This window comes from Gallinula chloropus, assembly GCF_964237585.1.
Source record: "Gallinula chloropus genome assembly, chromosome: 3".
In the NCBI taxonomy this organism is placed as follows: Eukaryota; Metazoa; Chordata; class Aves; order Gruiformes; family Rallidae; genus Gallinula; species Gallinula chloropus.
The window spans coordinates 118957564-118971924 of record NC_140087.1 but is presented as its reverse complement, the minus strand read 5'-3'; the positions used below and the strand labels follow the sequence as shown (position 1 = coordinate 118971924).

The window sequence follows — 14361 nt, the reverse complement described above, 5'->3', positions numbered from 1 at the left end:
TGAAAGAACTTTATATAACCTGCTAAACTCTTTGGTCATGTTAGTTCCACCAGGTTCCTAGTCAGTTTGTTTCTAGGCCTTGCTATGTCATTTTTTTACTTGAAATATTTTTTTCTAATTTCTTACTTGAATAGGTTAAAATATTGGTAGTTTTGTCTTTTCTTTCTGCATTGTACATGGGAAACAAAACTTACTTCCTTCCTAATTTTATGAAGCTTCTATGAAGTGATTATACTCCTTTAATATACTAATTGAAATGTCTGCAGCCCTTCTGAGCTGAACTTCAGCTATATGAAATGTTTCCCTAAATGATATATTTATTTTGGTATATATATTTTTGGTTTCAAATTGCACCAGGGGAGATTTAGGTTAGATATCAGGAAGAATTTCTTTACTCAAAGGGTAGTCAATATTGGAACAGGCTGCCCAGGGAAGTGGTGGAGTCACCATCCCTGGAGGGATTTAAAAGGCGTGTACATGTTGTACTTGGGGACATGGTCTAGAGGTGGACAAGACAGGGTTAGGCTGTGGTTGGACTCAGTGATCTTAAAGGTCTCTTCCAATGTAAGTGATTCTATGATTCTGTGATCTGGGGGAAGAAGGTTTTTCAGTAAAATAATTTTTCAGAAAAATTATTCTTGCTGTGGTTTAACCTGACAGGCAGCTAAAACATCCCACACAGCCAGTGGGATCAGGAAAAATAAGGTGAAACTCATGGGTTGACATAAAGACAGTTTAACAGGACAGAAAAGGATAATAATAATAATAATAATAATAATAATAATAATAATATACAAAACAAGTGACACACAGCACAATTGCTCATCACATGCTGACTGATGCCCAGCTAGTTCCCAAACTATATTGATCTCCAGCCAACTACCCCGAAGCTTATATACTGAACATTACAGCATTTGATATGGAACATTTCTTTGGCCAGTTTGGATCAGCTGTCCTAGGTGTGCCTCCTTCCAGTTTCTTGTGTGCCTCCTGCAGAAGGCTCATGCCTCCTCACTGACAGGGCCTGGAAAGCTGAAATGTCCTTGAATTAATCATAATGACTACTTAGCAACAACTAAAACAACAGCATGTTATCAACATTATTTTCATACTAAATCCAAAGCACAACACTGCACCAGCTACTAGGAAGAAAATTCACTCTATCCCAAACAAAACCAGGGTAATACCCACCTCTAATTCTATATAATTTACATCATGCTTAGGTCCAATGCTTTCCAATGCATTCCTAATTAATCACCACCACTTTCCTGTCTTTTGAGATGCACACACATGTATGTGAGGTATCACTCCCTTAGTCTATAGGTCATCACTTTGAAAGGTCTGTTGAGTTCACCTAGTCCATGACTTTGGACTCCATCTGTCATAAAAGTCCTTCAGGAAAGGAAAGATGTTGTATGGTTGTTGCGTGCTGAAGCCATTTCTGGTTCCACCACTGCTGCAGTTTGCTCAGTTTCATCAAAGTTCATTTTTCATTAATCTGGGTGGTCCTTACTGTAATACTGTTGATATGGCACCTAGCAACCATAGTAGTGATGACTTACAGTATTATCTAACAATTAACATCATACAATTCAAATCTATTTCAATCTGTTCTCACCCCAAATCAAATTCCCTTGAGGTACATGTTGGACTTCCCTATCTCCTTCTACAGTACACAAAACCTTTTGATTGGGCAGGGCCAGTTCAGTTGGCTGGTAGATCCCCTAGTATTGACTAAGAGGTATCCCAGTGTTTGGAGTTCCCAGCACCCATTGCCCTCAGTGTAGTCAGCAACATTATTTTCATATTAAAATACAAAACACTGCACTATACCAGCTACTAGGAAGAAAATTAACTCTATCCCAATCGAAACCAGGACAACAGCCCAAACCTGTTATAATTTCGAAGATTAAGGTGAAAACTTTGCATAATTTTGTTATTTAGTCAAAATGTTTGATTTGTTAATGAAGAATAAAAGGGAAGATAATTTTAGGGCAAACACTGAGCTCTGTTCTATCCTCTCACTTGTGTCTTATAAAAATAATTGTGATTTTTAAGCTTAATTCTAACCTGAATGCTTCCAAAATTTGGTGCTTTCCTTCTGGCCAACTTGTAATGGAAAATTGTTCAGTCTCTTTGCACGTCTGTTCCCAGGACTAAAGAACTGTTCTCATTGGAAAGAAATTATAATAATAATAATAGCAAAGTGGAGTTCCCTGCAAATTTTATTTTGAGGCAGTTCATTTTATCCACGAACTTTATTTTTGCAGAAGAAAAGGATGATTTGTCTTTGCACTGACTGCAGGCCAAGGAGGGAAAGAGAAGCTGAGAACCTTCCCGTCCATAACAGAACCTGGCAGCGATGATCTTAATAGAGTTCAAGTTTATTTGACTAATTCTTTCACCACTTGTCAGAGAACATACTTTTGTTTGCGGTAACAAACCGAGCTCTTTCCTCCCCCATTTCTCCAGTGAGTAGCACAAGCACTTGTGTGGAGCACACATTAACGCTAACCTTTATGATGTTTGCTGTCAAACTCATTTATTTATGCAACTGCTGTGGAAAGGCCTGGGGCCCATAAGCAGCCCTGAAAGATTGCAGAGCCCTGGTGTGGGGTCATGAAAGGGAAAGTGAGGGGGAGGGCAAAGCCTCCACTGGTTATGAGAAAGGAACTGACACAGGAAATGGTCACATATGGCACAGATTTATTGTGTCCGGGACTTCCCATTCAAAACTCATTATATCCACAGCTCAGAGCAGTGCATGGCATGGTGACATTCATTTTTAGGTCCGGCATCTGATGAAATTGCTGTTCTGCTTTTGGGTGGTGGTGGTAGTTTTATCATTCCTTGGCCAGAGAAAAGGTGACTGGAACCGTGTCGGCGAAGGCTCTGCTGCTGTACACTGCTGCTTGCCTATATGTTGAGCCCCAGGTATCAGTTTCCCTTAAGCTTTGGACAATGGGTTTGCTGGTCAGGAGGAGAAGAAAAGCCTTCTGAGCTTTATATACACCTCAAAGAAACCAGGATTATCTTAAGGGGAAACCTATCAGTTAAAGCTTTGGTTGCAACACGAGAAACAAATTGATAGTTGCAGAATAACATGTTATTTCAAAGGTGAAATAATTTGGATCAAAAACTGCCTTTTTCTCTTTTAATTGTCTTTCCTTGGGTGCTTCACACCCATCTATTGGCTCCTTGAATGATGGCTAATGAATTCAAGAGGTTTGTGAAAATAGTTTGTTTATATTATCTGCTCCATGAGAGCATCTAAAAGCTCCAGCCATGACCCTGGGTCCTATTTTGCTAGGAGCTGTACAAAAAAGCCATTATTTCCATTCCCATGTTGTGTATAGGTAGCCCTCAGGAAGGCTATGGAGACCCAAATTACCTTCCCCATGCTGCTGTATAAGGGTTCACTCTGTCCTGTTCACTCCAGTCCCATGCCACACTTAGTTTGAATCACTATAAGGTTTAAGGTAATGGCTCCTACAACATCTTTTTCTCCTTCATTCAGGATTACAGTTCAAGGGTGCTTAATTTACTGCACTTCTGGGGACTTTTCCCAGCAGTGTCCAAGACAATGTCCTGGGAACTTCTCTGAAAATAACACAAGTCAGGAGCCAGTCTAAAAGGGTGATTTGGAGGTTGGAAAAATCTTTTGCAAGATTGGTGACTTTGATACTCTGGGATTGCTATGACAGCTGGCCTTGGGGACAAGGAACTGACCTTGGCACTGGTTATTTTATTCCTTTTGATGGGTGAAATGCTGTAGCAGCTCAGTTCCAGACAAGTCTTCTGGGGACAGACAGCCAAGGTATTTCCACCTCACAGTGGAAGCAGAACATTTGAGAAGCTCTGTGGGACTATAAGTAACATCCCCTAGCTCAACCATGATGCAAGGGCTGGGACACCTCACTAAAGGGCACCTCAGATTTGCTGACCCACCTCCTTTGAGAGGGATCAAGATACATTCTCCTGGCTAGGTTAGTGTCCTCCCCAGCTTTTCACAGTTTTGTGAGACAGATTCGATATTTTCTCTCAAACACAAAGGCCAAAGATGGTCTCTCTGTCTCAAGAGGTTCATGACCTGTAAATGACTGAAAGCCTAGGGAGTATTTTTGGTGAATATTGCTATATAGCATGTCTTGGTCCCATGCTCTTTCTAGATAATGCTTTTGGATGGCTGTTGGAGAGCATTCTTGCCTAGGTGAGCTTCTGGTCTCTCTTCTTGAGATCTGATTTGCATACCTATGCTTTTAGGACAAAGATAACTTATTACTGTGGTTTCTGGGAACTGGAAAACCTTTGCAACTTTTTTATTCACAACCTGGAAAGAAATACTATCACCTGTAACATACATACATGCCTCACCTATTAGGCATGGGGGAGCTCTGAAGCTTGGTGTGTATATAACAGATTCCCCAGAGAATAAACACTAGCAATGTGTATGGGCATATCCGTGCAAGCAAACCATGAATGGAAGAACAAATATTTCATGTGCTACAGTTGTTTTTCTCTGGATTTGTAGGTGAAAGGGAATGGCCAATACAGATCCTGTGTGTGGCAAGGGTGAGCTAACACTACAGTTCTTCCTTTCAGTGGGAGCACTAACTACTTTTCCCTACTTGGCCACCTACTTTTAGAAAACTTGTGGGAACATAGAATCTCTGAGTCCACAACTGTGACTGAAATTGGCCAGGGGCTTCAAAGGGTTGGTGTTTTTTTACAGAGGAACGATAAACAGGAGAGTATAAAAACCCAAAGAGTGTGATCTTATGAGACTCATTTCCTTTGAAAATCATTTTCTTTAAAAGAAAGAATTAGCAGCCTAAAGCAACCACTCCATTTTTATTTACATGGTCCCTGCTATGAGTATATATTTATGGGCATATCTCTCACTCATATACTTGCACAAATGCACACTCACATGCCACCATGCATCCCCGTGCCTGTGTTCCCAGTGCACACCTTGTGAGAAAACAACCGTCATGAACAAGTCACTTGTGTGTGTTTATCCCCCATGGGAACACCAGTACACCCCACTGAGTGGCATCTCTCATTTGCAGCCAGTGGGATTCCTAAAAATGATGTGGGGGATGCCTTGTCTCAGCATCTGTTGAGGTTTATGAGCTCATTTTCACATGCCTACATAAGGATTTACACGATCAGTGTGGTCAGAGCCATCGTTTTCAAAGGATGAGCATGCAGGCATGAGGACCCCGCATCAGGGAGTAGACAGGAGAACTGGGGCCAAAATTGTTTATGAGCTCAAGAAACATAGAAAACCTTTTCTACAACACAAATGGCTGACCTCAGAATAATTTACCTCTGTGAGATTTCAAAGGTCCTATCGCTGAGACTTTATTATTATTATTATTATTATTATTATTATTATTATTATTATTATTATTATTATTATTATTATTGTTGTTGTTGTTGTTGTTGTTGTTGTTGTTGTTGTTATTTCACATTTGAATGAGGGGTTGGACCCGATGTGATCTCTTGAGGTCCCTTCCAACCCCTACAATTCTGTGATTCTGTGAATGTCAGCAGGTCAAAAGGGACAGTTAATGCTGATGAATATTCCTCCCTCAGCAAAGATATGTGCTGGCCAGCCCAAGGCCAATGAACTGCAGTTTCTAAACAGTGTCCCATTTATCTCTCCCCTCCTCCTCCTTCCTCTTCCTCCTTCTCCCCCCTCCCCCTTGTTTTTATATTTTTGTAACTATAATTGTAGTTAAATCAGAAATAACTGATGAGCAAATCCAGTCAGATGGAAAGAAAATTGTGGGAGATTTATTTTATTCTGATAGAAAAACCTGGTGTTGCCTTTTGGTTTTTGTCAAAAAAAAAACCCCACAACGATATTTTTTCCTTGTACCATGACTTGTGAAATCTATCACAAACAGGGTAAAACTTATTGAAGGAAATGGTGGTGGTAACCTGAAGGGGAAAATCATTAATGTTGATGTATTTCATTCAATTTTAAATGTAGAATTTCTTTTATTTTATTTCATTTTATTATTTTATTTTAGTTATTCGGCATTGGGGAACTAGGGAAAAGGCAGGAGACTTGCAAAGGACTCCGTGTGCCTTTAAGTCAAAACATCTATTTTAAAAACACTCTTCCCTCCTGCTCCATTTTTCTAAATAAAGGATATGAGATGTTGTTGTTGGTGGTGGTTTTTTTCCTAAGCAAAGAGGACCCCCTCGGCGCATTTTTCTTTTCAAATGTGAAATGAGGTGGAAAATCCTCATTTCACGACAGGAAGGACAAATATTGACACAAAGTTAATATTTGTCAGGAGCCCTAGAAGCAACCTGAGTGCTAAAATCTCATATAGATATATATGTTTGTGCGTCCACGTGAGCGTGTGTGTGTATATAATTAAATAATAAACTTGACTTTGGGATGGGGGAAAGCTGCAGGAAGCAAAGTCTGCTTTCTGAGATCTGAGGAAATAGCTGCAGAGGGTGGATGTGCATCTCTCTTGTGCACTGAGTGGGACACACGTATGGCACACGTGGGCAAGCACCCAACGCACACTCACCACCTCCTTCTTCTTCTTCTGTTCAGGCTCACGCAGCTCCTGACGTGATGTTCAGCAACACCTGCGAGCCCATTGCTACAAATACATCTTCATCTTTCCCACCCATCCCTTGGGGCTCTGTTTGACTCACACACGCCAGGTTTCTTTTTCCTCCCATTTTTTCCCCTCCCTCTCACACACAAACACACACATGTGGTTCAAACACACGTGCAAATATCACCTGTTTAATATAATTTCACCCGTTGCGGGGGGCGGGGGAGATGCTTCTGGAATTTACCACCCTTATTGTTCATCCCCAATGTAAATAGCACATGTCAGCTCAATATTCGGTGGTCACTCAGTATTTATTAAGTCCTGTCCACTCTGGCCTTTTTTAGAGGAAAGCCCCGGGGCAGATTAGCTGCTGGCCCTGACGCGCCGCGTCACTTATCTGTTCTCATTGATTATGAGAGTCAGCTGCAGCCAGGACTCACTTTTCCCCTTCTCCTCTCAGACCCCTCTTACAAGCACCCCTGCTTGGATTTTCATGAGGAAATAATCAGATTAGGGCTTCAGCGGCGAGTTCATATGGAGTTCTCTTTCTCCAATGTGCTACTAACTGAATAAACGTGTTTTGTGGTAAATTGTAAATGACATTATGATTACTAAGGCCAGCATGGGTTTCATTTAAAAGTGATCGAAATTGCCGGCTGCAGAAATTGTGACTGGCAGATAAGGCCATTTGGAAGGAGACGAGCAACGGTGCATGTGTGTGCACGGGTGGGTGTGTGCAGGAAACCAAGAAAACCCACTTCTCAAGGCAGGCAGGGCAAAGGAAAGTCCTGGGAAATCACAAAATATCAGCAAATCCCATTTGTAGACAAGAGAAATGTCACCGCGAGGAGATGGGGCGGCAGGGAGGGGGGGGGGGGAATGTTTCCGGGAGAGCTGCCGATGAGATGTCAGCCTTTGTGGGCTGGCTGCCTGCTGCAGGGTGCATCCTCACAGCGCTCCAGGACAATACTGAACGTCTTTGAGTGCAGCGTTTCCACCACTGCCTCTGAATGCAGTTGCTGCTCTGTCTCCCTTTGCCCCCAGCAAACACCGAGAGCAAAATAGTCTGATGAAGCAGGGGGGAAAAAAAAGGCAAGGCAAGAAAAAGGGAAAGAAAATGGTAAACTGGTGTCTAAAAATAGGGCTTTTGAAGAAATCTTGCCTCACTTGGACCTCCTCCCGTTGAGCAGAGCTTGACATTTATGTAATTTCACTGCTTTCCTTGGCGATGTGCAAAGCAAAAGCTCATTCTGGGAAAGGCTCGCGGACCTGGGCAGCGATCTGCACATGTGGAATCCCCTTGAAATAAATCACAGGTACATGTCCACAGGCTCCAGGTGTCAAGATGTGACCACAAGCAAAGCCCCCACTGATTTTCCCACAGTTTGTTTCTTTTCCAGGAGTCTGTTTAGTTTTTTTTCCCTCTCCTAACAGCGACTTTCATGTTTATTCCATTTCCTTGATATTTTTATTCATCCAAAAGTTTGGGACTCTCAAGGATGCTGCTGTCCCTTTCCTTTTATCACTAGCCTCAGGCATTGCCAATCTGCACGCACAACCCCAAAGGTGCTGAATGAGGAACGCAGCATTAGTTTAGACATTGGCCGTGCATTGCTCAACACGTTCCTGAGCACAGCTAACTAGGAAAGAAGCAGGCTTGGAGAGGGAAGGATTATAGCTGGCTACAGCAGCAAATTCCTCCTTTGATTTTATTTTGAAGGGAGGAAAGAAAAACAGAAACACACATCTTTTCCTAAGATGCTCCAGGCAGAAATGTTTATGGTTTTGGTGCCCGTATCTGAACTCATTTACTTTTATTCTCTCTTTATAATCAGTGATGATCTCATCATTACAGCCTGAGGCACAGTTTCTGTCATCTTAAAGCAGAGACCTGTATTTGGTGGGATGGAGCATACCCTAACTCAGAAGACTATAGATTATATCTCTCCTGTATAGAACCTTCCATGAAAGCATCCTCTTGACTGGATGGGATTTGGTGGCAAATTCTGACATATGTAGAAATGTCTTAGCTCCTGTTATATTCAGTAAAAGAACAACTGAAGTGTTACCTAAAGTGGCTTTTGCACTCCCATTGATCATATGTTACATCTACGGATGTTGTAGCTACCCTAAGAAGTCCAGGTGACATTATGCACTTGTGTGTAGGTGACAAGATCCTACTTCTGGTCAGTAAAGTCAGAAGAATGTAAACAGTGATGTAGCTGATGAAACAGAAATATTTTAGAGTGAACTTCATTGCTTTCTAAACTCCACTGTCTGGAGTTGGACTTGACCTTACGGGTCCATTCCAGCTCCATATATTCATAGAATCACAGAATGTTTTGAGTTGGAAGGGACCTCAAAGATCATCTAGTTCCAACGCCCCACCATGATTCTACAATTCTATTGATGGCTGGGAAATCAGGGGTGTTTCAGTTACCATAAATGTGTGTCTAGTATAATTTCAGGTGCTGTGGGAAGTCCTACCATGTGATTTTTCTACCATGATTTTTGCAATCCTGGGCTTCAGGACCTTGGTTCAGTTGGTACCATGTTGATCAGCACCTTTGTGTCTGCAGTCAGATCTAGTTTAACAGGTCGACTATTAGCTGGTGAGAGAAGTTTTTTGGGCTAAAGCACTGTGTAAGGACCAGCCGTGGGGTGTCATTTAAATGCACAGACTAGGGACCCTCCCCAGAGACTCTGGTAAAGCTTGAGCTACCAGGCCTCCAGCTGCCACCCTTGAAGTGCACAGATCTTCTGTAGACCCTGTGTCATGTCTCTCAGACACCTCAGGACATCCTTTGCGATACTAGATACTGTGCATGCCAGTGGGCAAATGATTTAAACTCCAGATACCCACTTATAACAGGAGCCTAGGTATGTGGAGCAAGCGTAAGGGTCTCCACTATTTGTAGGTGTCTGAATATGGTGTTTTCTTCTAGCTCTATAAACTCAGTAAGGCAGTTCACTGCTGGAGTACATTAATGATGTTCTGGTCCTTTTTTATTTTTACTTCCCTGTCAACCACTAGCAGTCTTCAACCCTTTTCAGCTCAAGGACATCTTGAGGTAGATGTGGTTCCTGCCTATTCATTATCTCTTAATGTCCAGGCTTGTCTTAAAACTTTGAAAAATTTTAGCATGAATAAAAGTGATTTTGAGCACTGAGTGGGAAAATAAACATCTGTGCCTCTAACAGTTGAGATGATGTCTGTAACAATTCATATTTTTTTCTTCCCTTCCCTCTCCCTTTATTCCATTCCAGGTATTTATGGAGATGACAGCAAGTGTATCTTCAAGCCCTCGGTACAAGGCTACTTCTGCAAACAGGCAGATCACGCACTTGTCATCCTAGAAATCTTGGACCCTGGAATGGCCAGCCAAAGACTGTTTCCAGTGGTAACAATGACTGGTGGCTTTATGGACACCTTCAGTGATGTGACATCGCATGCATTATGTTATCCTGCAGAGCATCATGCTACTTTCTTTTCTGTGTTGCCTTCCACCAAGCTTACAACGATTTGCTTCCCAGACCTAGCACCTCTGACTTTCAGGCTCTACCTCCTCAGTGGCCAAAATGCAACCAGACTGCCCCTTGCTGTATTCTACAACGAGCCCCCCAGCCTTCGTGTTTTCATTCAAGGGAAATATGTTTCTCCAACCCCATCTTCTTTCTCACTGAGTGAAGGAGCAGGAGCCAATTACTTTAGCTTTGAGGACAATCTTTTCTATGTCCTCCTGCATGAGAAGGAACCTGTAGAAATAGTTGCTGGCCTTTCCCTTCTTGTGGCTTTCACTGTACCCGACACTGTTGGGGAAGAGGGTGAAGCAAGTATGATACATCGATTAGCTGATTTCTTGAAGGTCCATCATGACCAAGTCAGGATAGTCCATCATGTGCAGGGAGGTGAAAGCATGTTGAGGGTAATCGCAGATAATGATGGCAAAAAGATGCATCACTGCCCTAACATGGCCTTTTGTACAGCCTTTCATAGCAGGTCTAGTTCACAGAAAGTGGGGAGAGGACCAGTGAGCACCCGAGCTCTGCAGCCATCTGATACGGTTGGTCTGTCAAGAGTGCTCATCATTGAACTTGGTGACCCACCAGGCCATCCAAGAAATGAGTTGACAAGTGACAGCTTAAAGAGTTTGGCCAGAACAATTATCAACACTCATCAGACTGGAGAGCTTCAGAGAGGCCTTGGCGTGCCAGTTGATACCTTAATAGTGACTCAGCCTACTTTACTGTTTCCAGCAGAAGCTAACAACAGGTAGGTATCAGATGCAGTGTCAGCAGATACTGTTTTAGTAGCGATGTAAGTTAAGCACTTGATCTTAGTAAGGTAACGAAGTAAATACTCCACAGTCTGAAATATGACTAACCATGGCAAAACACTTTATAAAGTTCCATGACAGAGCTTTGCCTGGCTGGAGAGCTGGGCAGGGAGAAACCAGATGAGGTTCAACAAAAGCAAGTGTAGAGTCTTGCACCTGGGAAGGAATAACTGCTTGTATCACTACAGGCTGGGGAATGACCTGCTGGAGAAGAGCTCTGTGAAGAAGGTCCTGGGGGTCCTGGTTGATGACAGATTGGCCATGAGCCAGCAGTGTGCCCTGGGGGCTACGAGAGCCAATGGGATCCTGGGGGTCATCAGGAGGAGTGTGGCCAGCAGGTTGAAGGGGGTGATCCTCCCCCTCTGCTCTGCCCTGGTCAGGCCCCGCCTGGAGTGTTGTGTCCAATTCTGGGCTCCCTGGGATAAAAAAGCCAGGGATCTCCTGGAGAGAGTCCAGAGGAGGCTACGGAGATGATTAAGGGCCTGGAGCATCTCCCCTGTGAGGAAAGGCTGAGTGAGCTGGGACTGTTCAGGCTGGAGAAAAGAAGACTAAGGGGGGACCTTATTAATGTTTATAAATATCTTAAGTATGGGATGCAGGGGGAAATGGGCAGCCCCTTTTCAGTGGTCTGTGGAGACAGGACAAGGGACAATGGCTGCAAGTTGGAGCACAGGAAGTTCTGCACCAACATGGGGAAGAACTTCTTCCTGGTGAGGGTGAGGGAGCCCTGGGACAGGCTGCCCAGGGGGTGTGGAGTCTCCTTCTTTGGAGATATTCAAGACCAGTCTGGACGCCGACCTGTGCAATATGAGCTGGGGAGCTGCTTTGGCAGGGGGGTTGGACCCGATGATCTCTGGAGGTCCCTTCCAACCCCTACAATTCTGTGATTCTGTGATAATCAGGCCAGCAGCTGATTTTGGCAGAACAACACAGGACACTCCTTTACTTCATAACAGTTTCCCAATGGGAACTACCTTTTGAGCCCTGTCAGTTCACCAGTTCTTGGACAATTGTGTACACACTAGTTTTTTATTGATGTCCTGTACCAAGTTTCAATTTTTGAAGGTAATTTTTTCCTCTCTTCCACGGCAACAAACAACCCTTTCTGTTCCTCCTCCTCCTTCTGTCCCTGACTCACTCAGCCTCTTGCAGCCACTATTTGCTTGGACCAGATGGCAGCCCTTATCTGCAGAGAAGGCTGTGAGGAGCAAGGCTGGGAAGGGAAGAGACAGCAGCACATTTCAGCCTCAGATCTTGAATCTGTATTAAAAGCATATGGGAAATATGAAAAAGGTAATATCCCATCTGTTTTTAATAGCAGACATGGGATTTGATGTTTGGCAACCTTATTGTGTACTCTCTTGATATTGCATAATGTTATTTTTTGATGTTGTGCACTACTGAGCCTTACCCAACTATAAGCATATTCCATCTATGCAAGAAAGAAATTGGATTTGTCTAAGACTTACTTTCTTTAATTAATACCATATCCTCTAACATTTACCACTGACCCCTGTGCCATCCTGATGTCTGCTGGCTGCTAGTGATGCAAACTGCTATGCACATGCTTATCTTTCCTACTAGGCAGTGTGTGGCCTATGGTAGTGAAGAACCTGCTGTGAGGACACTGGCTGTTGACCACAGAAATACTTGGTTTGTTATTTGGGTTTGCTTTGTTGGGTTTTTGTTGTTGGTGTTTTGTTTTTTTTTTAAAAAAAAACCCAAACAGGGTGTTAAATTAAGCACAGTGGGAAATTATTATTTGCAAGATCAAGTCTTACATCAAGGCCAAACTCTGAAGATATATACTATTTTTTACCAGGAGAACTAACATCACTACACTGGTCAGTGGGATGTTTTGTGTAACGAAGTTGGATGCCACAAAATGGGACAGGAAAAAAGATGTTGCAGGAAGTGTTACAGCCTGGGATAGGAATTGTTATCCTGTCTCAAGATATGCTGTAATCTGCAGAGTGTAACAGGTACAGGACCTCTCATTGTGTGTGTCTGTTACTGATGATCTGAACAACAGGAGGAACAACTCCACCTGGACTATTGTATCCAGTTCTGGGCTCCCTGGTGTAAAAAAGACAGGAATCTCCTGGAGGGCGTCCAGTGGATGCTATGGAGACGATTAAAGGACTGGAGCATCTCCCCTGTGAGGAAAGGCTGAGTGAGCTGGGACTGTTCAGCCTTGAGAAAAGAAGGTTAAGAGGGGATCTTATTAATGTTTACAAATATCTCAAGCGTGGGACACAGGGGGAAATGGCCAGCCTCTTTTCAGTGGTCTGTGGGGACAGGACAAGGGGCGATGACCTCAAGTTGGAGCACAGGGAGTTCCACACTAGTATGTGGAAGAACTTCTTCCTCGTGAGGGAGCCCTGGGACAGGCTGCCCAGGGGGTGTGGAGTCTCATCCTCTTGAGAGATTCCAGACCTGCCTGGACACCGACCTGTGTGACCTGTCCTAGGGACCCTGCTTTGTCAGGGGAGTTGGACTCAATGATCTCTTGAGGTCCCTTCCAACCCCTACAATTCTGTGATTCTGTAATAGTTACGCTGTGAGGAAAGAGCAAGGTGTAGATATTTCAGACTAAGTTTCCCTGAACCCTATTAAATGCCTCAGTGTAACACAGTGGGGAGGGCAAGCAGAGATCACCTGAAGGAGAAGACCACCCTCTTCTCTGTGAAAGGGAAGAAACCTTGTGCTTGTCTTTTTTTCAGGCATAAATGACAAGATCTCCACTCTGGGGACTGCTGTCCTACCTGGTGCTGGTCTTCCCATCTGTGCATGCTCTGTTAAACCGATGTGAGCAGCAAGGATCAGGAGAGGTCCCTAGGAATGAGTTTGTTTTATTATAGGGACAAGATCAGTGCTAGCTTAAATCCACAGATCCAGTCTCAGCAGGGGAAGACCTGCAACATACATTCAATAGAATATTGCCATCACCAGATCACACGACCAGCCCAGAGTTGATCCACCCTTAGCTGGTCAGGCTCCTCTGCTGTGTTATTTATTGCTCCCCATCACTCATGGCTTTTCTGGAATTACTCATGGATGACATTTCTGATGCAATAAGGCCACAGATAACTTGAGAAATGAAATCAGGGTTTTCCTGTTGGGACATGTAGTATCTCCACTGTCTATCTGTCTCTCTTCAGGCAGTGCATGCTAGCACAGGCAAGGATAATGGGGCTGGGGTGACGTCAGGCTAAGTATTCCTGTGTATTTTTCTGTGGAAGGAAAAGGGAAATGTATTTTCACTCCTGAGTCGTGCAAAATCCTATCAGGCTTTCAGACACAGACAGAACCTGCAGTCTGGCTGTGCCAGCCTCCCTGCAACTTTGGACTAGTGCCTCCTCTTGCATCAAGACAACAACAATAAGATCTTCCATCAGCAGAGATGGGGTGTTTGTCTTTGCAGCCCAGAACAGTGA

The 14361-nt window shown here is 43.5% G+C and overlaps 1 protein-coding gene across 1 annotated transcript in view; it reads left to right on the top strand.

Moving 5' to 3' along the window:
• Positions 1 to 14361, top strand: part of PKHD1 (PKHD1 ciliary IPT domain containing fibrocystin/polyductin) — a gene marked incomplete at its 5' end in the record, with an annotated part of 273226 nt that overhangs the window by 234409 nt on the left and 24456 nt on the right. Inside the window, one exon of the mRNA XM_084262525.1 lies at positions 9855 to 10860. Within this exon, the coding sequence (XP_084118651.1) occupies positions 9855 to 10860 (1006 nt within the window). The remainder of the gene's footprint in view (positions 1 to 9854; positions 10861 to 14361) is intronic.